A 27,674-nucleotide genomic window follows, 5' to 3' on the forward strand; every position below is an offset into this window, starting at 1 on the left:
AATGGGGAGCCAAAGTTTTAGGCCCCTTCTGCGGCCTTCGTGGCACTCAGAGGCCTTGGGGAGCTGAGCTGTTTTCATGGATATTGGAAAATTACATGAGAACAGAATATGTAAAACCAGCCCATGTGTCTCTGCCTGGGATGGCTGTGGTGTCCATTACCGCGGCTGGGAGCAACGGGGCACCTGGCAGCTGCGGTGGGGCTGTTTCCACGGCCCATGATGTCTTGGGAATCAGACCTTGAACGAGTTCGGATTCAGCAGTGTTGTATGAAGGCAGCGGCGCTGAAGCATCACTTCTTTTGGGAGCACCACGTGGCAGCGAGCACCACTGGTGTTTGCGATGATGCCTGGGATTTGGGATGATGACCGGGCAGTGCCAGTGCAGGGTTCCAGGTAGTCCACGTGAATCCCCCAGAGCAGGGTCGCCGCGGCGCACACGCACCGGCGGGCCCCAGAGGGGACCCTGCCGCCCTGTGGGGTGCGGCCCCTCAGAGCCCCCGGCCGGGCCGGCCGCCATGACCAGGCGCGGCTGAGGGGCCGCGACGTCATTGCGCGCCGGACCCCCGGGCGGGTGGCGCCTGCGCGGTGGCGGTGCGGGATGGGGAGCCCGGCGGGCGCTCCCGCCAAGCGCGCGCGGTGCGAGGGGCCCCGCGGCCCCGGCATCGACCGCAGCGACCCGCGGCTGTGGGACACGGAGCGGCTCTGCCAGCACCTCGCCCGCTGCGGCGTGGGCGATCCCAGCCTGCTGCGCCGCTTCCGAGGTACGGCGGGCCGGGGCCGGAGCCGGAGCCGGGGCCGTGGTCGTGTGCCCGGGCGCTGGTGCTGACGCTTCTCTTGCTCCCGCAGAGAGCGGAGTCACCGGGAGGATGCTGCTGGACCTGCCGGCCTGCGCCCCCGAGCTCGTCCGCGTCTGGTGAGCGCCGCCCGCGGGGAAAGGGGCCCAGGCCCGGGAGCTGCGGCTGCACGCGCGGCCCGGCTCGGCGCCGCTCTAGGCCGCGGCCGCCCCAAACGCCTCGAGCGGAGCTGTGCGGGGGGAGCGCCAGGGAACGGGCTCCACGGGGCTGATCCCGGACCTCGGAGCAGTTCCCGTTTCCTGCTGATCCCAGCACAACCATGGCGCGGACGCTTGCTGCTCAAATAACCATGACAAGCAAAAAACCTCGATCCTTTAGAAAGGTTTAGTGAAAATCCCCTGGGTAGCGCTGTGAGCTTTGGAACACAAGAGTGAGCTGGGAGATGCTGGGAACACAAGAGTGAGCTCCACGGGTTCTGATAGGAACTTACTTTTGTGCCTGAAGTTGCTGCTGCTCCACCTCCAGGAAGGACAGCGGCCCCGATGTTTGACAGAGCAGGAGATGCTGCTCGGGAGAGGCTGACTGTCACCCTTGGAGAAATCCAAGGGCAGCCGTGCAGCAGCTGCCGGCACTTGGCTCTCTGTTGTGCCGACAGGAGCATGGACTGCTGTGGAAAAAGAAGTGTTATAGTGTGTTCTGGCAGAATAGGGGCCTGCGGGTGAATGGCCGAGTCCTTGGTGCCCTGAGTGTCCAGAGCAGGCAGTCTGGCTGGTAGTGGTCACCTGCCACAAACACAGGGACACTGGATGCTGTTCAGGTGTGTAAAGGATTGTTCCCAGCAGTGAGGGATGACTGGGCCCAAAACCCTTTTATCTTTCTGGTGGTGAATATATTTTCTTGCTTTTCTGGAACAACAGAGAGTATGAATCTGTCCTGCTATTCTGTGTGTTGGAAAGGCCCCTTTGCCCCTTCTCTGCCCCACTGGGGATCCTCTTTTGCTCCCCTCTGGTGAGATGTGAGCCTGCTTGCTCCACCACATACTTCCTGGTGGTTTTTAATCTTGTAATGTCTTTTCTTTACTCCTTTGTTAACCTTGTTTATACTGTTTCCTTCCAATTTGTCTCAAAACCCACGTGCTGGCTCCAGCTGTTTGCTGGTGTTGTGGCTGGTGGCCCTGAGGTAGGCTGGGGTGTGTAATCTGGCAGGTGCACACAAGTGCAGAGCTGTGCTTTCTGCTGAGGGTTAGAGCAATTTGGTGCTGGCTCCTTGGCTGAAGGCTCGTCTGAGCTCACGCTGTGCTGAGGGTGAAGGGCTCTTCTGCTTTTTTTTTGAGAGATCTGTGTACAAAGTGGGAGTGGGAAAGGGCGGGTGCGTGGGCATGAGTATTAGAAGACAATAAAAAGCTGTGTGATGCAGCGGGACCAGGCAGAAGTGCTGTGCTTTGGACAAGGTAAGACGTGCTGGAGTCATTAAGGTATTTTTGATTTCTCTTTTTGTGGAAGAGGGGTTTAACTGCTGCGGTTTGAAGTGTGCAGATAGAAATGCTGTGATGTCGTGAAGGCAGCTGAAGGCTTTGTTTATTGCTGAAATACCAGGTAATTGCCTGACTGAAATGACAAGCTGGTGTCTGGTTTTATTTAGGATTTGCCAGGAGGCTGGTTGCTTCTAGCAGGGAAGGAGCATCGGGTGTCCAGGACACATTGGACATGTGCAGGCAGTCTGGGGAGTCAGAGACTGTCTGTCAGTGCTGAACATGGGCAGCAGGATGGGGTAGCCAGGAGTCCCTCAGCATGGGATACAGGTGATGGGGGCACAGGGCTGTAGAGAGCTCCCAGGTGATGTGGAGAGCAAATGGGGATGGGTTTACAGGTGGCTTGTGGGTTTTCTTTGTATAAGATATTAACTTTGTATAAGTTTCCTTCTATGAGATCTGACATCTTGTTTCTCTTAAGCTGAAACTGTTGAGAGTTGGAGGAGAAATTGCTCAAGCATTCTATTTTTTGTAAACATCTCTAAACAATTCTTTTGCTGCCCACTGCACACTGTCCTGCAGTAAGTTTGATCATTTCTCTGTGACAGGCCACTAATGAATGCATGTCTTTAGTTCCCTAGGTTCCTAGATGTTCAGAGGGGAGACCTTGGGCCACTGGTGCCTGGAGGCAGCTCTCTGAGTTTCCCAGGTGTTCTCATGTTGCTGGCAGTGGATGTTTTGTGTGGTGTGCTGTGTGCTGAACACAAATGATGAGTGGGGCTGTCTGGCTGACCTCTTCAGGCACAGGAAAGGGATATTCTCATCCTTGTGACCTGTGGCATGAAGGAGGGTGCGGACAAAGCAGGGAGGGGAGTGGATGAGGAAGTGCCAGTTGTCACCATTTCCAAGCAGCCATCAGTAATGCTGATTTGACTGTTGGGGGAAATCTGCCTGCAGATCCCTGGAAAACTACAATTTCTTATGTTAGCAGGATTTGTCTTGCTTGGGGGGGTCTGGCCATGTAGACTTCAGGTGAAAAATGCCCTGCAGCTGTCTTCTATCTGAAGGAGGATGAAGAGCAGGGAAGGTGGGGCATCCAGGCAATTGGTCACACCAGTATCCAGCATGCAGGATCTAACCTTTCCCCAATTCTCCTCCCCATCCCACCAGAGTAGCGAGTGGCTGTGTGGGACTGAGTTCCTGTCTGGGGTTAATCCACTACAATCCTTCTTGGAGCTCAGTGTGGGGCACAAAGAGTTGCCAGATGACAGATCTGAACAGAGCATATTAAAATACAAATAGTGTGGCCAGCAGAACTAAGGAAGTGATTCTTCCTCTGTGCTGGTTGGGCCACACCTTGAGTGTTGTGTCCAGTTCTGGGCCCCCTGATTTAGGAGGGATGTTGAGATGCTGGAGCATGTCCAGAGAAGGGCAACAAGGCTGGTGAAGGGTCTGGAACTCAAGCCTTATTAGGAGTGGCTGAGGGAGCTGGGGTTGTTTAGCCTGGAGAAGAAGAGGCTCAGGGGAGACCTTACTACTGTCTACAGCTCCCTAAGAGGAGGTACCTTCTCCCAGGCAGGACAAGAGGACACAATCTTAAGCTGCACCAGTGTGAGTTTTAGCTAGAGATTAGGAAAAAATCCTTAACAGAAGGGGTGATTGGGCATTGGGATGGGCTGCCCAGGAGGGAGGTGGAGGAGTCATGATCCATGGAGATATTTAAAAAAAGACTGGGTGTGTCAGTTAGTGCCATGGTTTGGTTGATAAGGTGATGTTAGGTCATAGGTTGGATTTGATGATATCAAAGGTCTTTTCCAACCTGGTTAATTCTGTGATTCTGTGTGAAAAATAAGTTGTTAAAAGCATTCATTATGTTAGTTTAATAGCTGCTGGTTGCAATGTTGGTTTCTTTGCCCTCAGACTTGTATCATGGAACACATGCTGAACAGCCCCAGCTCTCTCAGCCTGTCTGCTTAGGAGAGGTGCTCCAGCACTGCCTTGTTGCAGTCTGAGCAGCAGCCACAGCCCAAGAGCTCCCTGTCAGGGAAAGCAATACCAAAGTGGTTGAGAGGAGCAGTACTCACCAGCAGCTCAAACATCACATGCCTTTAATATTTTAGGGATTGTGAATTATTAAATGATTTGGATGAGAATACGTAGTGCATCAAGCAGTACTTTTTCCTAATAGTTGACACTTTATAGTCTTATTTTCTGTTAAATTTTATGTTGAAAAGCTGATATCAAACCAATCTTTTCTTTGGAGAAAAAGTACTTTTTCATGGTATCATAGTGAGACTGAAGCCATTTAGCTCAAGGGCAAGGCTTGCAGAGTTAGTAAAAGTAGGTGTGATAGGGCATATTATCTCTCTCTCTCCAGACTTGTCCCACCTGTGTTCTTAGACTGCTGTGGCTACAGCAGCATACCTGCACTGGAAGTTTGGGTGTGTGTTGTGAAGGGGACCTTTAATAATTTATTAAAAATGACAGCAAAATGTCTTTGCAAAATAGAAGAATCAGTCTCAACAAAACTAGAACATGTTTTAAACTGCAGTGGTTTTGCTGCTGGAGTTGAAATTAATTTATGTAAAATTCAAGTTAATTTGACAGCATTAAACTTTTAATAGACAGTTGACTAATTACAAGAAATTTTTATAAAAATAACTTGTTGGAACTCTGACATTTTAGTTTAAGGAAGTTTTGCATCCTTAAAAAATGTCAATTATGGGAAAGCAGCCTGCAACATCTGAATAAGTTTAAAGGACTCCAGGTGTGGCTTACACAGTTTTTTTTATCAGTTTCTTGGTGGTTTTATTTCTCAGTTCTGTGTAAGTGGGAGAAGCTCTTACACAGCTCTACAGACTTGTTCTGTAGCTGTTTGCTTCCTTCCTTCTAAACTTGATTTTAGAAGGATAAATGCTTTCAGTATTTTTCTGAAAAAGTTGCAGTTGCAGTCTTCTTCCATCAAGGAACATCAAAGTAATGTGAACTTCCATAAGTAATTGCATATGTACTGCAAATTGTAAAGGGACATGCATTGCAGACTTTGCTCTCAGTGTCTTTTTCCTTCCTAGCTGCCCAGCTGAGCGACTGGAAGTGCTGGCGTGCCTGACACAGATGCAGCAGCAGCACATGGAGGTGATGAAGGTAACCCATGCTATGGGGACTCATGGCCAGGTCCTGCCCCAAGCCCTGCATGGGGCTCTGCTCCCCCTCTCTGCCTCCCCACTCTTGGCTTGGTGCTGCCAGCTGCTGCCTTTCCTTTGCCCAGCAAACTCTGGGCCCTTGGTAGTGGTGGTGTGTGAAAAACCACATTAACAAGAAGAAATTCTGGAATCCTCATGTGGAAGCTTTTAGTGGGCACCTGCAGGCTGTAAGGGATTAAATGAGCAGAAGAGCTGTTTGACATGTGTTGGAGAAGCTCCCTTTCACATCCCTCTGTGTAGAGCCTCCCCTTGGTTTATTTTATTAGTTTTTCCCCAGGCCTGAGTTAACAGACTCCTCCTTGCTTTCACTGTTTCCTGTGTCCAGCTGTTTCTCCCAGTGGTGTGTGTTGCTTTAACCGGGGCCAGGGCTGTGCACGTTCTGTAGTAGTCTGCATATCTGCTAGAGCCCTCCCAGCTCAGTGACCAAGGGCAGAGAGCACAGGAAAACCTTATTTGCCTCAGTATTTTACCAAGATATGTGTGTGATGGAATGGTTTTACCTGCAGTTTAACAGCAAAGATCAAAGATTAAATGTTTACCTTTTCTACCTGAGTCCCTGTAGTTACTGAGATGTCTCTAAAAATATGTGCTTATCAGGAAGTGATTATTTCATATTTTGGTCATCTTGGGGGTTTATATTTTGTTTTAAGAAAAAAGTAACAATCATAATTTCCACCCAGCAATATTGCATTTGATTTTGAAAGCATGAACAGTATCAGGCCAAACACTTTTATTGGATATCTCAGACGTGCATTGCAGTATGCTCCTTTAATTGGAACAGGAGATTAATAAAGACAGCAGTTTTCACACATGTTAAGTTTTGGAAATGCGCAGTTGGAGATAACATTTTTAGGCATTTTGACTTCCCTTGCTGTGTGAAATAGGCAGTTTTATCTTTTCGGTGTCAAGTTTTAGTAGTTCTCCAAGATAAATTTGGTTGTACAGAGAGGTTGAGGGTGCCCCGTGCCTGGAAGTGTTCAGGGTCAGATTGGACAGGGCTTGGAGCAATCTAGTGAAAGCTGTCCCTGCCCCTGGTAGTATGTTGGAATAAGGTGATCTTTAAGGTCCCTTCCAACCTCAACCATGCTGTGATTCTGTGATAGATCTTGATATAGGGTTGGCAGGATATGTCTGTTTTACAGAAGATGAACAGTCTCTCCCACCAAATACCTGACCCACCAAATACCTTGGTACCTGTTTCTTTTGGAAGTCAAATTTTAATTTTTCTTTTTCTTGCTTCTGTAGGTTTTTAATGATCCTATTCACGGGCACATTGAGTTGCATCCCCTGCTTGTTCGTATCATCGACACCCCTCAGTTCCAGCGCCTGCGGTATATCAAGCAGCTGGGTGGCACGTACTTTGTTTTTCCGGGAGCCTCTCACAACCGCTTTGAACACTCCCTGGGGTAAGCTGGTGGTTCTGATGGATCTCTGGCATCTAGATATCCCTAAGTTTGGTTCTGCTGCTGTGGAGTGCCAGCCAGGGGGCACTGATGTCTGAGCATTGGTGAAAACTGCTGGGAGGGCGTTTCTGGTCTCAGATGTTCCTGGATATCCCATATGACTGTGGGCTGTTCCCTTGAATTTCTTTTAGTAAAGACAGATAAACAGACCAAGATGGATCAATGTTAGATTTCCTTCCCCACCCTTTATTATTCTAAGAATAATGTTAGCTGAAAACTGTACATGCTTTATGTTCCCCAGTCAAAATACAGTTTTGAAGAATAAACTTAGTAAGTGTACCAGGGCTACTCTTATGATCTGCCAGACAGCTGTAATCCCCACACATCATCCAGCACAGCCAAAATTAATTTGATCTGTAACGTTTGCCTTTGTAGGTGAATGTGCTTCATGCAATCCATGGCAGGTTGTCAGGCTGTCATTCCATTAAGCAGAAATGTGATGGACTCAAGGATTCGTAGAGTGTTTCTAGGTCATTCACACTCCTCAGGAAAGCTGATGAATGACAAATTTGAGCTTGTTTTAAGGGTATATCTCAAGGGGCACTGAAATTAAGCTTGTAAGCAGTTTTTATTCAGGTGATCTGGTCAGCCTAAAGTTGCTTTTGCTGGGGCTGAAATATTGTGGAGTAAATCTTACTTATGATGAGATTCAAATGGCTCTTGGCAAAAGGGTGAGATGAATGAGGCAGCCTGGATTGATTGTATCGGGTAAACCAAAAAGACAGAAATGTGGTTGAATATAAACAAAGTTTTCACAACAGAAGTCTGAAAACTTCAGTTCTGTCAGCAATTTTTCTTTTGAACACTTACATTGATCTATCGAGTTAAATTTAGGACATTTGTTCTCCACTTGTATATAATCTCAAAGATTTCTGCAGTGTTACAAATAGAAGAACTGAGCTTTGTGTGCTTATTGGTCTAGTAAAAAGCCATCAAACAATGAAATTTGGACTAATGAAACATATTACCTCGTCATAGAAAGCCTTGTCTTGCTTTAAGCTGTTCTGAAAGGGGAACTGTTGAGGCAAGTAGAAAAAGAGGTTTGTGCAGAGGTTGTAACAAACAGTTTATGGGACTATATGCTATATATTTTCTCCTGCTGGTTTTGTGCCCGTTCGATTAAATCAAATCTCAAATCTAAAATGAATGAGAAGAAGAGAAATAATTGTCGTGAGCTATTAATAAAGCAGCAGTTTGTACCATATGCTTTGGTGACTGTTGTCACCTTTGCAGTTTGCCCTGACTGGATTCAGTGTAAGCTGAGGCACTTTAAGATTCTCACTGTCAGTAGTGCACTGCTGTTCCTTTACACAGCTTCTGCGGGGTTGTGTGTTATGAAATACTGCAGAGTGCTGTAGAGTCTCTCTGTTTTGGGCATGGTATCCATTTGGGCATGGTATCCCATGCTTTTTTGCTTTCAGAGGACTAAAACTCTACTACAGGAAGCAGTTTGTGATTCTCTCCCACATCAGGGTTTGGGTATTCTTTGCATGCTGCCCCTCAGATAAGGACTGTGACTTAATGGAGCAAAACAGAGTAGGGGAGCTTCTCTTTTTCTGTTCATCCTAAACCAATGCTGTATTTCTTTCTTTTCCTCCTGCAACAGGGTTGGCTACCTTGCAGGATGTCTGGTTCGTACACTGAAGGAGAGACAACCAGAACTGGGTATAACCCAGCGAGACATCCTTTGTGTAGAAATTGCTGGCCTTTGTCATGATTTGGGTAAGGAACAACTGAGATGGGTTGTTGCTCTTGGAAAGCTAACCAGGATGAAAGGCTGGCTGTGAGGTCAGAATATGTGAGCTGTTTTGGGTTGCTCAGTGCATGGCCATATTCCAGAACGGTTTTATCTGTTCTGTTTGGTCTGGAGTACATCTGTGGAGACAGTTCCACCTGAATCTGTAGCCACTCTTAGCTAGTGTTTTGTCCTGTGCCCAAGTGGTGCTTAGAGTTCTGCCCTCAGTGGCTGAAGTGTCCACTTCCTTCTGTGATTTCTCCAGGGCTCTTTAAACATTTCAGAACGAAAATTAGTGTTCCTCTCCAAAATTGTAAGATTTATTTCATAACTACGTCTTTTCGTCAGAGCTGACACAGAGTAATTTAATATTCTCGGTGTTGCTGCACTACTTGTCTGTGGTGTAGGTGCTGGAACTGGCTGTTAAGTGCAGTAGTACTTGAAGTATCTTAGGAAGGTGTACTCGTTACACCTGAGTCTTCCTCACAGATGATGGGGAAGGAATTACCTGGATGGTTGCACTCGGAGCGGTGTTTCAGGCTCGATGTCCAGGTGGAGCCCTGTGTGGGGGCTGGCCCTGTTGGATATCTGTCAGTGATGGGGACAGTGGGATCAATGCACCCTTGGGCAGTTTGTGAACAGCACCGAGTTGTGTGATGGGGTCACATGCTGGAGGGAAGGGATGGGGCATCCAGAGGGACCAGGACAGGCTGGAGGGGCAGGGAGTGGATTGAGAGCAGCACCCTGGGGGTGTTGGTGGGTAAGACAGGACCAGAGGCAGCCCAGAACCCCCCATGTGCTGGGCTGATCCCCAGCATGGGCAGAGGTGGAGGGGGATTCTGCCCCTCTGCCTTGCTCAGGTGACACCCCACCTGCAGAGCTGCCACCAGCCCTGCACTCCGCCATAAGAATGGGGTGCTACTTATGCACCCCATAATTGCCCCAAGGCCTTGGAGATACACCAAGGGCTGGAGCCCCTCTGCTCTGGAGCCAGGCTGGGAGGGCTGGAGTGCTCAGCCTGGAGGAAGAAGGCTGCAGGGCAGCCTTAGACCACATAAAAGGGATTCTAGCAGAGCTCAGAGGGACTTTGGACAAGGGCTTGGAGTGACAGGACAAGAAGGAATGGCTTTCCACTGGCAGAGGGCAGGGTTAGATGAGATATTGGGAAGGAATTCTTCCCTGTGAGAGTGGGGAAGCCCTGGCACAGGTTGCCCAGAGAAGTGTGGCCACCCTATTCCTGGAAGTGTCCAAGGCCAGGTTGGACAGGGCTTGGAGCAGCCTGGAATAGTGGAAGGTGTCCCTGCCCATGGCAGAGGTCTGAATGAGATGATCTTTAATGTTCCAACCCAAACCAGTGTAAGACTCTATGATATGTCAAGAAAATTCAAATACAGGAGAATTTACATCCTAAGCTCGTTCAAGAAATTTTTGCTGACAACTGTGTCTCAGACTAAACCTATGTAATCTTTATGCTTAAGGTCATGGGCCATTTTCACACATGTTTGATGGAAGATTTATTCCACTCACTCGTCCAGATTTGAATTGGAAGGTAGGCTTTTCAGTATTAAAGTAAAAAGACAAACCTGAGATTTTTAGAGGCAGAATAATTAATCTTTAAAGAGTTCCATTGCTTGTGAGGCTGTAGTGGTCATCTGGCCTTACCTTATTGCATCGTTCTGATGGCTTAATTGAAAACCAGAATGTTGTTTTCTAATCTTGTGATGATATCCTTGTTAGGTCTGCACTGATCATTTTGGTCAGCATTGTGCCTTAAAATGCGTATTGAGAGCTTTCTGCAGAATACGTTTTACATTTCAAAAATACCAACTGGCAGCTTCCTTTCCAGTATGTTTAGTCCAAAGGCAGGATATTCAGTAGTGTTTAGAATTCAGACTTTCCAAAATTTTGAACAGAGTTTAAACAGTTGTTTGCTGTGAATGAAGTGCAACACAGTCATTTCAGGCCTCTCTCTGCTTGTAATTTAGTGCTCAGCCTGGAGGAAGAAGGCTGCAGGGCAGCCTTAGACCACATAAAAGGGATTCTAGCAGAGCTCAGAGGGACTTTGGACAAGGGCTTGGAGTGACAGGACAAGAAGGAATGGCTTTCCACTGGCAGAGGGCAGGGTTAGATGAGATATTGGGAAGGAATTCTTCCCTGTGAGAGTGGGGAAGCCCTGGCACAGGTTGCCCAGAGAAGTGTGGCCACCCTATTCCTGGAAGTGTCCAAGGCCAGGTTGGACAGGGCTTGGAGCAGCCTGGAATAGTGGAAGGTGTCCCTGCCCATGGCAGAGGTCTGAATGAGATGATCTTTAATGTTCCAACCCAAACCAGTGTAAGACTCTATGATATGTCAAGAAAATTCAAATACAGGAGAATTTACATCCTAAGCTCGTTCAAGAAATTTTTGCTGACAACTGTGTCTCAGACTAAACCTATGTAATCTTTATGCTTAAGGTCATGGGCCATTTTCACACATGTTTGATGGAAGATTTATTCCACTCACTCGTCCAGATTTGAATTGGAAGGTAGGCTTTTCAGTATTAAAGTAAAAAGACAAACCTGAGATTTTTAGAGGCAGAATAATTAATCTTTAAAGAGTTCCATTGCTTGTGAGGCTGTAGTGGTCATCTGGCCTTACCTTATTGCATCGTTCTGATGGCTTAATTGAAAACCAGAATGTTGTTTTCTAATCTTGTGATGATATCCTTGTTAGGTCTGCACTGATCATTTTGGTCAGCATTGTGCCTTAAAATGCGTATTGAGAGCTTTCTGCAGAATACGTTTTACATTTCAAAAATACCAACTGGCAGCTTCCTTTCCAGTATGTTTAGTCCAAAGGCAGGATATTCAGTAGTGTTTAGAATTCAGACTTTCCAAAATTTTGAACAGAGTTTAAACAGTTGTTTGCTGTGAATGAAGTGCAACACAGTCATTTCAGGCCTCTCTCTGCTTGTAATTTCTTAGCAAAATCAGATGAGTAATCTTTTACACAGCAAAATTGATATTTTGTCTCTTAGCATTGTAACTGCCTTGCTGCTGTTTGTCAACACACAGAATTAACAGCTCTCTGCTGAAGAGTGTGTTTCTGGACTCTGTAGACCAGGTGATTTCCTCTTCTGTTTAATTGAAAATTACTAGGAAAGCACCCAGCTGCTGTACTTCACACCAGCCTGCCCGTGTGCCCTGCTAGGCAGTGCTGATGGCTTGGAGTAAAGCTGTTACTCTGCAGGAAAGATGCTTAAACTATGTAATAAAATATTTGGATGGGGTTTTTTCACAGCATGAAACTTCTTCTGTTCAAATGTTTGAGCACTTGATCACTTCCAATAAACTAGAAGGAGTCATGAAGTCCAATGGTCTTGTCCTGGAAGAAGATATGTTGTTCATCAAGGAGCAAATAGGAGGGCCTGTAGATGAAGCTGCCTGTGTGAAGTCGGTGAGTCAGTGTGTTGCTCCTGTGGGAATCCCAAGAAGCGTCTTTATTTCGCTGAAAGAACAGATAATTTTGGCTTCTGCTATATGTTACTTCTACTTCTGTGGAGTTCTGGAAATCTTGTCACAACTGATGCTGGAGGAGTATTGTGTTTATTTCTTACAGTGATGGTGATGTGTTAATGTGCTTACAGTTCCCTGAGAATCCTTACCCAAAAGCTTCCAGATCGGAGGAAAGCTGTAGAAAGTTACTTGTATTTAGGGAACCTAACTGGTGACTAGGATCCACTCAAGGGTACTGAAGGAGTTGGAAGAAGTGCTCACCAAGGTATTTTTCATCATTTACCTGCAGTCCTGGGTGGTCCCAGTTGACTGGAAATCAGCAAATGTGACTCCATGAACAAGGGTCAGAAGGATGATCCAGGGAGCTACAGGGCTGTCAGCCTGACCTTGGTGCTAGGGAAGGTCATGAAGCAGATCATCCTGAATGCCATCATGTAGCACGTAGAGGACAAGCAGGGAACCAGGCCCAGCCAGCCTGGGTTTAGGAAATGCAGGTCATGTTCAGCTGGGAGGCAGGAAGGCTCTACAGAGGGATCTGGACAAGTTGGATCAATGTGCCCCATTGTGTGAGGTTCCACAATGTCAGGTGTTGAGTCCTGCTGCAGGCTGGAGTCAGGGCAGCTGGGAAGTGGCTGGGCAGAAAAGAGGTGCTGTTTGGTTGACAGTGACTGAAAATGAGCCAGATGAGCAAGAGGACAAGGGCACCTGGCCTGTACCAGCCATAGCAAGGCCAGCAGGACCAGGACAGTGACAGTGCCCCTGTGCTGGGTGCTGCTGAGGCCACAACTCAAATTCTGCATTCAGTTTTGGGCCCCTCACTTGAAGAAAGACACTGAAGTGCAATAGAGAGGGGCAGTAGAACTGGGAAAGGGTCTGAACGCGAGTGTGATGAGGAGCAGCTGAGGGACCTAAGGGGGCTTGGCCTGGAGTAAAGGAGGCCTCCCCCAGTCTTGATAACAAAACTGGGCTCTGGCAGTGATGAGGCAGTGAGCAACTCAAGCCTGGCCCAAGTGTCAGAGCCACAACAGCTTTGATGACAGCAGCAAAATGCTTTGATTTATTGCAGTAGCAAACATAGAGGCAGGGATAAGACTTGAAGAAATGAGTTGCCTCAAGAGGCAAGCAGGAAGGGATGGCAGTTCTTAATCATTGCAATTCTATGAAAGACCTCAGTCCTCTCTCCTCATTTTACACTTTACAGCTTTTGTCATCTCTTCAGGGACACTCATTCAGTTGCCACCAGAGTAAACAACTGGTAGCAGCTGAAGTCAGTGGGAGATCTGTCAGGACAGTCTGGTCCTAATCAGTATTTATATACAGTCCCAAACAAGTAACCCACAAATGTTCACACTTGCCCATTATTTTCTGCTGCAGGAGTGGGTAGCAATCCCATGGCAAATACAAGGAAATTGGCATGGTGAAATTGAGTCTGAGATGCTATAGGAAGAGGACATCCATTTACAAAATCCACAAGCTGACTTTTATCCCACTGGACTCATTTGCACACAAATCTTGGTGCCTGCCACTAGCATTGATCTTGTGCCAGGTTCTTTCCCCGTGTCTGTTTTGCCTTGTTTGGATTCTGTGCCTGTTTTCCAGCAGGATACCAGGTGGAGGAGTGCCACACGTGATACATGGCAGCACCTTCCCGGTGTTAGGCAGCAGATTGCACTGGCAGGCTGTGCACTGTGGCCTCTGTCATGACATGGACAGTGGGTGTTCAGGCACCAGACATAAACAGTGTCCTGAACATGTGCCAGTAGCAGAGCTCTGTGATCATGGTATTTTTATCCATGATGTGCTTGCATCCTGCTGCTTGCATGTGTTTCTGTTGCTATTCACATCAGTTTTAGTATTTCTGTAGTGCAGGTAACATTGAAGCCATGTTTGCATATAATGCTTTCCACTTTCAGAATTTCAAGGCCACTTTATGGCATTTTTTTAGGTGAAGGATCTTTAATATTTCAAGAAAATGTGCACCTTTTATCTTACTATTTTGGCGTTCATTTCCTGTTCACCTTATGGCTGAGTTGTCCCTTGTGAGGCAGGAGTTTAAGTAGCTGAATATTCAAAAAATTTTTCTTAAAACTTCTAAGTGTTTTTAAACTCTGTTCTATGGAGTTGTAGATTGCAGAAGATTGCAGGACAGTGTCATATTTGTGTATTTAATTCCCTGAAAATTAAATCATTCCAAAATTTCCCCTCTTTGCTGGTATGTTGTTTTTTTGGTTTTTCATTTCAAAGCTGCAGACTTTCTTTTAGTAGAGTAATGGGCAATAAATACTTGTGTTCATAGGTTTTATTCTTCTTGAGATTATGAGAAGACAGCTACTTAGGCCCTCTTCTGGATTTCTAATGCCTGATAGCTTCTGGAAGTTCTTTCCTTGTCTTTGTGTTCTTCACTATCTCAGTGCTGGATGTTTATCACAAGCAAAGACCCACTGTCTTTAAAAAACCATTTGACATTGTTGGTACACTTTAATTTCTTGTTGTTTCTGCTGTTTTTCTTCTTGGTTCCCCTGCCAGTGGCCCTACCGTGGTCGACCAAAGGAGAAAAGTTTCCTCTATGAGATTGTAGCTAATAAAAAAAATGGCATTGACGTTGACAAGTGGGATTATTTTGCAAGGTACAAATCTTATATTTTATTATGAATTCCTATTGAGAAAATGCTACTGTATGTACAAAAATGATCATATCATTAAACACTCTGTGGAATATTTCTAGGGATTGCCATCACCTGGGAATCCCGAATAATTTTGACTACAAGCGATTGCTTATCTTCACTCGGGTCTGTGAAGTGGGAAACCAAAAGCACATCTGCACCCGTGACAAGGTGAGCAGTGTGTGGAGCCCAGGGGCTCAGATCACCGGGGGGAACACAGGGGAGCTGCACCCCGTGGCTGGGGATCCTGCCCATGCTCCCTTAGCCCAAGAGCAAGAGAAGTATTTGCTGCTCTGAAAGTTTTTCTCAGAAGCTGCTGTTTGGGAGAGGGACAGAGCAAAGCACTGTTTGAAAGGATTTGTGGCAGATCCTGTCAGGGGATACTCTACAGACACGTCAGATCTGCGTAATCCTGCTCCAGGTCTGCTGGGCTGGCATTGAACGTGGCTGTGGTGAGGGGCTGCTGAAGGGATGAGGGGTCCTTTTGCTGCCAGGCTGCTTGGGGCACTGCCAGCACTGCTCTCCTGCGGTGCCCTGAGCCAGTTTCAAAATCTGAAATTGTGAATAATAATCATCCTGCTTTATGCTGTGAATGGGAGCAGACAACTAGTTTGATTAATTGATTGATTGTTTTAATTTTCCTGGTAAGACAGTGGCAAATGTAAATGCTGATGGGGTTTTTTTGATTCAGGAAGTTGGAAATTTGTATGAGATGTTCCACACCCGGAATTGCCTGCATCGGAGAGCATACCAGCATAAGACTGGCAACATCATTGAAATAATGCAAGTATATTTTCCTTTCCTTCCTTTTCAATTATTGAAACAATCCACATCCATTTGGAATATTCAGAAAATCAATAAGGTGTGACAGAGAATAAAAGCTACTTCTGATTCTTTTGAAAAGACTTAGTGCTTAGAGTGTCATAGAGGCTGTGCTTAACAAAGCAAACAACAACAGAAAGAGAGGAGGACAAAGTCCTTCCACATTAAATTAAATTAAATTAGAGAAGAATTACTAAAGGCCTGAAGAAGCACAGGACCAGGGTGTGCTTAAACCATTTAAACTGCTGACAGCTGAAGTCAAATCCTTATCTGCAAGTTAGAGACCACTTAGCTCAAACTGCCTGGTTACTAGAACAAGGTTACTAACAAAGTCATGAAAGGGCTCATGTAGTTCAGCTGAGGCCTGGCTTTGTGTTTATGTAGTGCAAGATTTGTTCAGGACCAGCTCAGCTGGTACCTGCTGTTTTACCTCTGTTGTTGATGTCTATAGAATTTTCCCTATAACATTATTCTTCTTACTTTTCTTGAGAATCAGAAATACTTGTATTCCCAAATATTTTTTCCTTAGGGTCTTGTCTACTGGGTAACTGTCCGTTGAGTTTGGTAAAAAGGAATGTTAAGGATTACACAGTACAAGAGTGATTTGGATTGCTTTCATTTCAATAAGCTTCACCTCCTGATTTAGGGATCCTCTAAAACTCAGACTAAAAATGCTCAGGTTTGACAGTACCTACATATAACAAGTAAAACATATTTTTTAGTTCAGAAAAACTCAGTTCTTGTCTTCCTATAATTATAGCAGCCTTTCGAAAGAGTGTCCAAGCTGGAAATGACAGCAAGGTACATGGAAATTCGGAAGAATCTCATCTTTAGAATATAATTTTTTCCCATCTGAAAATACTACATGTTTGTGATGCTTTCCCTTTACAATGCTTTACCCTCTCAGCTAACTCAGGAAGCAAGGAGTCTGCAAAAGGGCTTGGTCATCTGTAAGGGAGGCTTGCAGCTGAGGGACCATGTCACCATTTTGCAGGGTTCTGCAATTGTCTCAGCAGAGTTAAACCCAGTCTAAAGCAGAACAAAATGAATTTTCTCATTCATCTAAAGGTTATATTCTGTTCCACAACAGTCTTCAGTAAATCTCTGTTGGAATGGGCAGTGACAGCATGGAGACAAGGTGTTTCAGTGCTCAGTGTGTGCTGGGGGTGGTTTCATCTGTTGTCTTCTGTTTACAGCATACTAATTTGCTTAATTTTGCCTGTTGATCAGTGAGGTGTTTCAAAACTATATTATCCCAAAGCCGTAATTTTTTCTCAAACTAGGATAACAGAAGCCTTTCAAAAAGCAGACAAATATTTTGAAATAAGAGGCTCTGGAGGAAAAGTGTATCGTATTTCTACAGCAATGGAGGACATGGAAGCCTACACTAAACTAACTGGTATGAGGTCTCAGAATTATTTTTTTGAGTAAAAGAGCATGAATACCTGTTAAAATGCTGGTTTTACTGCTTTTGTGCACAGAAGGTGGGGCAGGCCTGAGGTGTCTAATGCTTGTGCTCTGAAATCTTGCTAGAAGGGAGAGCAAGACCTTCTAATTTAAATTACTTTTACGTGGAGATAGAGAGAGAGAAAGAAGCACCAACTTTATATTCCACATATGTTCAGATTCAGCAGTGTTAGAAGGTTCTGCCCGTGCCCTGAGTTTGTTGCACTTGTCACAAGTGGGATGTGAGTGAGCTCTAAGTGGTATCATAGGTGGCTCTGTCAGGTGGAGTACTGGATGTGTTTTGTGGTGTGAAGCTATTCCCAAAGCAGGTTCCAAATAACTCTCGTGGGGTCTCAGGTTGCCGTGCTTGCCTCCCTCTCCTGGTCTGTGCTGTGGGGCCCCAGTGTTCCTCTGGTTGTTTTCAGAGCTGCAGTGGGGGCTAGGCAGCCTTAGTGCTCTGTGGCTGGCTCTGTGCGTGCAGGTCCTGCTCAGGGCTGCTCCTGACCACTGGCAGCTCTTGCAGCACCTGTCAGCTACAGCTCACCAGAGCTTCCAAGCTGACCCTCCTGAGTTTCCATCACCAAGCCTTGGCTGGCCAACACAGAGACTGAAGAACTTCTGTCTTTGGTCCATGGATGAAGTGACAGGGCCTGAGGGCACTGTTGCAGAGAATCCCGTGTGCCTTATGTCATGCTAAAGGCCTTCTGCTGGCAGTCCTTCATTTGCCACAGCCACCTGCAGTCTGCTGCGGTGAGGAGTCCCCTCTGTCATTGTGTGCTCTGCTCAGGGCAGGACAAGGGTGGCTGGTTTGGGGGGCAGTAGTTGTTGGGGAGCATGAGCTGCATTGCTGAGCAGTGGAAGGCTGGGCAGAAAGGAGAGAACAGGGCTGAAGTTGTTCCTGTTCTGGGCCTGTTCCTGTGGGACGGCTGGCCTGGCGGTCCTGCTGGAGCTACCTGGTACCTGGTGAGGAGCACAGTTCAGGGCAAGGACAGCAGGGCTGTGCCCAGCCTCTCACAGTCTGCCACAGCAAGGAGCTGCTTGCTGGGACCATCTGTTCAGCAAGGAGGGCTGAACAGCAAGGATGAGTCATGTGGGGAATGTTCCAGCATGTACAATGGAGCATGAAGGACGAGTATGGCCTCCTCTTAAACCTCCTTTCTGCCTCTGGTGCTGTGGAGGGTAAGATTTTTCCTTTTTTTCTTTTTGCTCAGGGAACTTTCTTCCATTTGTTGCCTGCGAGATGGGAATGAACAATACTTAAGAGAGAGAAAAGATGTAGCCAAGGAGGAGGGGGAAGGGTGCAGTTTGCTGCCATTCTCTTGGGAAGGGCAGAGATAGCGGGAGATTTTGGCTGAGGGGCTGGGCTCAGCTCTGCTCACTCTCGCCCTCGGGATCAGAGGGGAGATGGGCAGGCTGCTGCTGTGGAGTTCTGTCCTGCGCTGCTTTCTGCTTACCGGGGGTGAGCTTCTGCTCATGAGAGCAGCTGCTGAGCTGGGACCTTTCCAACACCCAGCCTCAGTGGGACGGGGACCCCGGCCCCCTCCCCATTCCCGGGGGGAGCGTCTGTGGGAGAAGGCGGCCCTGGGGCTCTGCGGCTGCTCCTCGCTGTGCCGGGGCTGCCGTTTGTTTGCCGTGTTATACACACACACGCTGCTGAGGAACCGCTCTTCCTTCTCTCATACCTTTGTCTGAAAGCCCTGGAATTTCAATGTTGTAATAATTCAGAGGGAAGGGGGTCATATTCGCCATTCCAAGGGAGGTTCCCATCTTCTCTGGCAGACACCTGTCCTTTAATCCAGGACAAGTGCTTGCAACCTGGACACTCCAAAGTTATTTCAGCAGTCCCTGGTGAGTGATGTTTCTGTGAAATTGTCCAGTTATGGAACTCGACAAATTATGAACCTCTGGGAGGTTCTGCAGCAGGAGGTTCCCTAGTTTTCTTCCATGGTGGGTGAAGAGCCACCGTGTGTTGCCTCCTGATTTGGCAGCAAATCCTAGTTCTAGTAAAGGCTGAGAGAGCAAAGCATTCCTTGTCACTGCTGCTTTTGCACAGGGAAGATATTTGTGGGCTTCTTATTTCCCCTGCATTACCTATTCTTTGTCTCAAGAGACCTGGTCTGTGGCTCTTCATGGAGGAGTTGCTGGCTTTGGTTGCGCTTGTCCATTAAACCAGTTGTGTTTTGGTGCATAGCTCAGAGATTGTTCTGGACCCCATTGGGAGCTCCTCAGGCCAGTTGCAGCTCTGGGTGGGCTCTTGCAAGGCTGTGCTTGCAGCATGTGTCGAAGCTGCCCAGGTGTTCCTGGCCAGGGAATGCAGTCGTGGGGTGCAGATCAGGCCAGCAGCATCCTGGCAACAGCAGTCTCTAGGACAGCCAAAAATAACCCTTCTGTTCTGAGGCCACATCAAAAGAAACCTGTCTTGCTCCAGCTGATGGTGGGAATCTTGCTGCATGTGTCACTGTCGTGTGGAGTCAGGAGGGAGGATTTTGATGCTGGCATCCAAAGTCTGACAAAACCTGAAAGATTAATGGCCATTCTTTATTTTTTTACAAGACAGAGTCTTTACCCATGTCCTGAGCTAGTTAGTGGTGGAGTTCAGGATAGTGTGATAAACAAGACTGGCTAAATAAGAGGAGAAAGTAACTTCCAGTGAAATAACAAAGTATATTGCCAAGGTGAGAATTGAGATAGTTTTTCTGCCAACAACCATTGTGAAGCTAATGATAATTAAGATAATATTGTGACTTCTCATTGTCAGACTTAGTTCTGTCACTCCCTGAAAGCGACTTTCCTGAACCAGCAGTTTTTCTGGTTGCTTTAACCTTTAGCCCTGTTTGTTCATTTTACTGTGACACTGGATTGTGACATACATAACAAAAATCAATGCAACTTTGGCAGACTGTGTCTACCTGGAAATTCTGCACTCAAGTCACCCAGAGCTGGAGGAGGCACGAGAAATTTTGCGTAAAATAGAACGACGTGAATTATACAAGTTTTTAGGAGAGACTCGACCTGAATCAAAGAAGGAAATTATAAAGGTAATATCCCTTAGCAGAACGTTCTGAATTCTGTCCCCATAAAAATGTTCTTGAAGTTGCTGAACATCCATTTATCTCTGTGTGGGCTTTGTTTAGTTTGAGGGTTTGGGGGTTTTTTTGTTATTTGCTATTCAAAAATAGAGTTAAAAGTTTTCCGCCCATCTTTAAGTAGCTGAGCCATGAAACATTTAAGAAACTGGGGAAAGTTGTATCTACAGACAGTCAGAGGAATGCCAACAGGTGGAAATTCAGAAGCTGAATTATTGCAGAAATATTTTCATGAAAAGCTTTTTTGAAAAATACAGAATTTTATAGAAGATTCTTACAGTCCAGTGATTGAAAAGGTTATTATATCATTTGATGTTCATGAAAACTTTCAAAACAATAAGGGGCACGTTTGCTTTGAATCATAATTTGTGTGCTTTGCTTTGAGAATAAATATCAAACTGAATAATAGCTGCTGAATTTCTTGGTGTTAAATTCTGTACTGAGCATGAGAATGCATGTACATTTTCCAGTCTTTTACGTGAGTGCTTTTTAAAGCAGACAGTTTAATTCCTGTTGTCTGATTTCAAAATAATGATATATTAGAGCTCACTTCAGCTGGCTCAGCTCTTTTTATGTGCTGTACTGTGTTGTCAGGTCATCAGTTACTTATCCCCAAATTTCATCCATACTGGTGAAAATTTTCTATTCCTGATTTCCAGAAGTGGATGTCTGCATCTAGAAAGCATTCATAAAAATAATTCAGCTCTTTTAAAGAATAAGGTTAGAGAAGGACTGCTAGATGTAGCTGTTCATCTTTTTGTTTGAAGAGAAGATTTGCTTGTGTTCTTTGTTTAAGAAAAAGTAGTGTTAAGAGATTCTGTATTACAAAAGCAGGAGGAAATAGATGAAAACAAACATGAAATGGTTGTATATGGATTGTCAAGTTCCTGCCCTTCTGAGGAAAAGGTTGGGTAGGTGGCCCAACAAATCAGGAGACAGGTGTGAGAGCAAATGTTACGAGTTCCACCTTTAAACAGCTCCTTTTAGAAGCTTGATTAATGAAAGGAAAACTGTCACTTTGAAAGTCCAGCCAGACTGAATCTTGGGGTATCCAGGGTGTTGTTTTGAAGGGAGACTGGATCACTGCCAGTGCTGTAATTCTATCCAGCCAGTGCTTTGCAGCTCGGGGTGCAGAGCTGAGGGCTGGAGGGAGGATGTTTCCCTCTGGTGCCTGTGTCAGAGGCTCAGCCTCCTCTCAGCGCTGCAGGGGAGCTGCACAGGACAGAGCTGTGTCTGCTCTGCTCCTTCACACACCACAAGGTTGTGTTTAGAACCACAGAATGGTTTGGGTTAGAAAGGACATTGAAAGGCCATCCAGTCCATCCTCCTGCCATGGACAGGGACAACTTCCACTAGACCAGGTAGCTCCAGCCCTGTGTGTTTCTGTGATTCTCAAGCTGGCCAGAGCCAGGGGAAAACCCCAAAGAGCTTGAGAGTTCTCAAATTCAGGTTGAGTTTCCAGTTAATGCAAACCAGAAAGGTAATTTCAAAACAATGCAAGCAAAATTAGGCAGTAAGTTAACACATATACATTCTGATACAGAGTAGAAATAATTACAAACAGGCTACCTCAAGACTGTTCCCTCCTGGCAGTTTTCCTCTGGGCTTGCTCTCAGTCTAAATAAGCCTTTCCTTGGTTTCTAGAGTCACTGCAAACCACACACGTGCCCCAGCTTGGCAGTGGGTGTGATTTTCTCTCGTCAGTCTCTTCATCTCTACAATGAACAAATCAACAGGAAAAAAAAAGAAAAAAAAAAGAAAAAAAAAAAAAAACAACAAACCAACAAAACAAAACAAGAAAACCCACAAAAACAAAAAAAAAAAAAAAAAAAACCCCCAAAAAAAAAAAAAAAAAAAATAAAAAAAACAAAAACAAACAAAAAACCAACGGGGAAAAAAAACAAAAAAAAAAAACAAAAAAACCAACTGCTCCTAGTGGAATTCCTTCCCTCTGGGACAGTCTCCAGACTGCTCTGGGCTGCACTCCCATGAGTCTCAGTTGCTCCCAGGAAATCTTGCTGCTTCAAATTTTGCATCTTCCCCAGAACACAGCAGCCCTGAAAAAGGCCACAGCCTTTGAATGAGGACTCACACATTTCAGTGGACAGCTGTTCTCCATCTAACCGTGCTCCTCTGCTTTGCGTTAGCCCAGTGTCAGCAGGGAATATTCCCTTGGGGCCAAAACCAAGCAAAACTCCTTTGTGGAGTACTTTAGCAGAGTACTTTTTGTAGGATTTTTTTATTTTGTGGTTGTCTGTCTCTTGTGGTTTTTTACATGTTTTACTGCATAGACATAAAAGCTTTATTAGAGGGTAAGATCCTGCAGCCCTTCATTACAAAAGTTCAGTGAAAATGTCTAGTATTCAGCTTTGGGGAACTTAATTGTAACACATTTGTATTGGTAAAACAGTTGATTGAAGGTACTTATTTTCTACTTTCCTGCTTCAGCATTCTGGATGGTGCACTCCTGCTCTCTGCCTGTCCCATCATCAGGTGTAAAGCTCCTCCTTCACAGACTGACAGATTTTGGGTCTTCTCATTTGCATAAGTTTGGTTTCTTTCTAAAAACTGGGTTTTGTACTAATGGCTGTGGTGTACGGTAATTCAAACAACCAGATTGTTGCAAGAGTCTTGTCAAACTGTGAAGAATTTAAAGCTTTAGTTTAAAAACATATTGTGTCACATGTTGTGTTGCCTTAACCTAGACCTGAGAGCGCATAAAGGTAATTTGAGTTACTGAGTTAATCCTTTGGTTTGGTTTCTTTCAGAGCAACAGCCTGGCAGAAAGCATTGCTAATTCCAAGCCAGAGAAGGACCCTCCAGATGTGGAGCTAAAGGCTGAGAATTTCATAGTTGATGTAAACACCTCTCAGAGCGGGGTCAAGTAAAAACTTCTCGATCACAGAGGGCCTTGTATACCCTGGTGAAAGAACAGACCCACAGGGTGTCTGTAGCTGCAGGCCTGGTTCAGTTTGAGGGTCTGAGGGCAATGAGTTTCCCATGGGAGGTTTGCTGTGGTGGGAGGGTGTGGAGCAGGCAATGGGGAGCCTCACTGGGCTGTCACCTGTACACTGCTCCTGGTGACAAATGGGCTCTCTTGTCACTGTCCTCAGTCCAACAAGGAGCAGTGGAGAAACCTGTGGGGTTTGATACATGGGTGTCAATGGCAGCAGCCTGGGGACCACTGGGTGGGTCAGGAAGACAGGAAACCTCTGGGGCCAGTGGGAAGAAAAGAGGCAAAGTGACCTCCAGGCTCCAGGTGTTGCACTCCTGATGCCTGGCAGGCAGAAACCTGCAGCCACGGCTCAGTCTGCAGCCAGCAGTGGTGGGAGGGAGGGAGCCTGAGACAGGGGAGGGAGCTCGGGCAGTCTGCAGGCATCACACACTTCATCCCTGTTCTCAGTTCATTCTGGGAAGAGCGAGTGGCTCATGAGCTGCTCCTGCAGCACCCTTGCACTGAAGGTTCACTTCATTGGGCCAGACTGTAGCAGGTCACTGGGCTTTAAAGAATTTGCCTGGGCTTTTCCCGTCCCACAAACTGAAATCATGGGGAAGTGGGTCCCTGCTGAGCACAGAAATGTTGGTGTACCAGGCTGATGTAAATTATGTCTAAACCTCATGTTTATGATTGTAATCTCTGCTGCAGCCTCTGTAGGCTGTGTGTTTTGGGGAGGCCCAGGCTGGCAAGGGACCAGTCCACTTCCAGTGCTGGAAACTGGAATGTTTCAGAGCACAACTGGGAGCTGGTCACTGTAAATGTGAATATCCACCTGGCAGCATCAGAGCAAGAGGAGGTGGAAGAAAAGATGCAAAATGCAAATACCAGATTGGTTTTTTAAGTAATAATTTGTTAATTACTGTTTCATTTGATGACTAATTTTCAGGAGTGGAGTGTGTGTGGCCTTTTGTATTTATTGTGAGAAAACTAAAAACAAACATTAACAAATGCCATTTTCTGTGTTTTACATGCAAGGTTATCAGCATGGATTATGGAATGAAGGAACAGAATCCAATTGATAAGGTTCACTTCTATTGCAAGGCTGATCCTTCCAAGGCAGTCAAAATCAGTAAAGAACAGGTAGGTTTTTACTTTCCTTCTGAAAAGCATTTTCACCATCTGTGATGGAAGTGATCACAGTCCTGTGTGGTTGTTCATGCAGGATTTGTGGAGAGGTGGTGGGATCCTTGGCCTTGCAGATCTTCAGTATGTGTTGTACTGTGACAATCTGGAACCCTGACAGCCTTTGCATATGATCAGTATTTAATTGGAATACACCAGGAGCTGGGATATCACAATTGCTTTGGATGAAACTCATGGATTGTAGTGGAGCTTCTTACTGCTTTCCTTCTGTATTCCAAGAAATACTAATGCTTTTTTCTGTTTTATTTCAAAGGTTTCAAAGCTTTTACCCAAAATATTTATGGAGCAGGTTGTCCGGGTTTATTACAAAAGTCAGGATCCACATATTATTTCAGCTGCAAAACAGTACTTTGTTCAGTGGTGCATGCAGAATGATTTCACCAAACCACAGGTAACAAATTCACTCATTAATTTCTTGTTTAGCGCTCATAAGCTTGCTTTTTCATTAACAGCTTGGACATTCGGGCCTTGCCTTTGTGGCAGAGGCTCCTACTCACTCACCTGACCCCTGGTTTTATCACAGCTCCCATCTGGGGTGCTTTGGTTTCACTGAAGTAGTGCTGGAGACACCTAAAAGTACCATAGGATCATAGAATCATGGAATGGTTTGGGTTGGAAGGGGACGTTGAAGATCACCTTGTTCCAACCCCCTGCCATGGCAGAGACACTTTCCACTAGACCAGGCAGGGAAAGACCTGCATCCTCAAACATGAGAGGCCCCCCAGAAGAGGAGTGTTCCTAGGTGGGGAGGCAGGCATGGAAAACTGGGTAAGGCCCATTCTTAAGGTCATCCTTCTGGCCTCTGTCTTGTAATTTTAGAAGGGCTTTTTACAAATGGATCAAGCAACAGCTCTCCCTGGTTGTAGAGTCTGGTTGTGTCCTCTAAGCACATTGTTCAGGTTCAGGCCCTGACATGCTGCAGAGCACAGCAACATGCATCTCACCAGCCAATTTCTGATCTTAAGCAGCTGATGGTGTGTGTTGGCAGTGCCTGAGCACAGATTACCATCTGTGTGTGACTGGGTGAGCCCCACTGCCTCAGCTGCTGCATGACCTTGCTTGTTTCAGACAGTGCAAGGCACATCCCAGCACCAAGGGCAGGTTGGTTGCAGCAGTGCTAATGAGGTGCTGTGGTGAGGTCACAGGAAACACTCTAATGATTCTGTTGGTAGACCAGTGGCCAGGATACAGCCAGTTGACCTTCCAGATTTTCTGGTAATAATTTAGGAAGAGCTGGACTGCCCATGGTGATGCCTTCTCAGGCAGGGCACTTTTTTCTCCCCACCACTCACTGCAGCAGTTTCCACCTCTGGGATGCACAGTCACCAGTGTTTATTGATTTACAAAGATTCTGGGACCTTGCATTGATTTTTTTCCAGTTCAGCCTGAGGGTGAGCTGCTTTTCCTCGGCTTTAAAATGGAAAGCAAAAGTGAATTAATGTTTCCTGTATTTTAATACTAGGATGGTGATGTTGTTGCTCCTCATCTAACTCCAATGAAGGAAACCTGGAATAACATGACAGATGATGAACACAGGAGAGCCTCAGAACCCAGCTGCAAACAAAGGCTTTCTTTTGATAAGTAGCAGGTTTCTTTTTGGTGCTATTCAGTCTGCTTCCTCAGAAAATGAGTAAATTTGAGCATCAGCTTTTCTAAAAGCTGGTTGGATGGACTGGAATAATTCACAGAGCAATGCAGAATGCATTTTGCAATACAGAATGTTTTAATGTAGATAGTTAATCCAGATGGACTTCTAAAAAACAATTTATTACAACAGAGTAAACTCAGTTCTCATTATTTTTTAAATGTATTGGCACTGTGTAGCAGGAGTAACTTTAAAAATTGCAATTCATTGTTATTACAAGATTTTACTACTCCGTCTAGTCCTGATCCCTTCCTTAGCTGTGCTATTATATGACTTAGCAGAAAAAACCCCAACCCAGGTTTGATGGGGTTTTTGGTGGTTTTCTTAGTGTCTGAGAAAGAAAGGGATAAGTATGCTTCTGAAAATATGGTGAGGTAAAGAAGAAATTACCAAGGGTGGCATCTTCAAAATCAGCAAAATTAATTTCATGGAAAAAAAAGGAAGGGAGAGGGGAATCTTTTGATAATCAAAGGTTATATTTCTAGTATTCAAAAAGCTGGTGCAGGCCTCTTGCTACAAGTGACCACAATTTTTATTGAAGTAACAATGCATTGCAGTGCCATGCAGCCTTTTATTGTTTTATTGTGTATTTTTGATACATGGAATGTTATTTTTTTTATTGTCTGTCCTGCAAAGACTGCTCAAAAGGCCAGTGGTGTGAGTGGTTGCAGGAAGGCTGAGCTGCCCAGGTGTTTGCAAGGCTCAGGTGTGCAGAGAGGGCAGTGCCAGCAGGGGTCTGCCCTGCTCTGCCCATCCTGCACCAAGTGCACCTTGGTGCTGCTTTACACTGTACTGGGCAGACAGGCTCATCAGGAATCCCTCCATTCTTGTATCCTGTTCTCCTGGATCTCTTGGCTGTCCCTGTATCATTTTTCTGTCTCTTGTAGATCTGTGAGGGTTCTTACAGTTTTCCTGTACTGGCAGTACTGGTGTGAATGTTCTGAATGTCTGTGCTGCTGGACAAGTGAAGACCATTTTCCTCTCATCTTTTACTCAGGTCTAAGAGGAAGGCTGCTTTCATTAAATAAAACCTCAAAGCTTGAAAAAGTCTGACCACAAAACTAAAAACACAAAGTAAAAGGTTCAGTAATGCTCAGGAATTGGAGCAAGCTGTGATCTATATATCTGGAAAGGAGAGAGGTGTTGAACATCTGGCTCAGGCAGTCAGGTGTGGGTGGCCAGGGTAGGTCCTGAAAACTAACCCAGTGGGAAAGTGCTGTAAGAGAACTCCACAAGCCCTGTAATATCTCCTTTGCCCTTTTTATCCTGGGAACTGGTGCTGTTAGAGGGAGGGAAAATGAATAGCCATAATACTTCTGCTGCTTATGTATCTGTGCTCATGTGTCTGAAGGTGTCACCTCTGGTGCTCCTGTCTAACAGTATTTCAGACCTGCACATGAACCAGTTTGGTTAGAAGGGCTTGTGACCTCTTTAAAAGCTTTTTAAAAATTTACTATTCCTCAAGAAACAATATCTTAGAGTGAAGGCATTTATCTTCCTTGTCTGCATAAGATCAAGTATCATTTTGATGTAACTTTGTTCTTGTTGATTTGGTTTGTTTTTAAGTTGTTACTAACTGTGCACTTTATACTTGGGAAAGATCTTTTGTTTATGTTAAACCAAAAGTGTATGCTTAAGTTTAAGTTCTGAGAGCATTTCTTTTCTAAACATGTTCATCTGAGCCTCTCTAAAGAATAAATTTATAAACTAC

General features: G+C 45.6%; 1 protein-coding gene across 1 annotated transcript; it reads left to right on the top strand.

Moving 5' to 3' along the window:
• The first annotated feature begins 592 nt into the window (after window positions 1-592).
• SAMHD1 (SAM and HD domain containing deoxynucleoside triphosphate triphosphohydrolase 1) lies at window positions 593-27,674 on the top strand. Its single transcript, XM_041490475.1, has 16 exons — window positions 593-761; window positions 847-913; window positions 5,337-5,409; window positions 6,714-6,874; window positions 8,538-8,653; window positions 10,145-10,215; window positions 11,946-12,101; window positions 14,687-14,787; window positions 14,886-14,994; window positions 15,515-15,606; window positions 16,929-17,044; window positions 19,990-20,129; window positions 22,946-23,035; window positions 24,151-24,255; window positions 24,572-24,709; window positions 25,781-27,674. Exons 1-16 carry the CDS (start codon window positions 599-601, stop codon window positions 25,901-25,903), a joined length of 1,821 nt encoding a protein of 606 aa, XP_041346409.1. The 5' UTR covers window positions 593-598; the 3' UTR covers window positions 25,904-27,674.

This window comes from Pyrgilauda ruficollis, unplaced genomic scaffold, assembly GCF_017590135.1.
Source record: "Pyrgilauda ruficollis isolate IOZ18807 unplaced genomic scaffold, ASM1759013v1 scaffold123, whole genome shotgun sequence".
Classification (NCBI taxonomy): domain Eukaryota; kingdom Metazoa; phylum Chordata; class Aves; order Passeriformes; family Passeridae; genus Pyrgilauda; species Pyrgilauda ruficollis.

What these genes read in the sequence shown, in the direction of transcription:
- SAMHD1 (XM_041490475.1), top strand. Translation starts at nt 599, where the DNA reads ATGGGGAGCCCGGCGGGCGCTCCCGCCAAGCGCGCGCGGTGCGAGGGG. An exon ending in CCCGAGCTCGTCCGCGTCTG is followed by an intron (nt 914 to 5,336) that starts GTGAGCGCCGCC and finishes TTTCCTTCCTAG; the next exon opens with CTGCCCAGCTGAGCGACTGG. An exon ending in ATGATTTCACCAAACCACAG is followed by an intron (nt 24,710 to 25,780) that starts GTAACAAATTCA and finishes TTTTAATACTAG; the next exon opens with GATGGTGATGTTGTTGCTCC.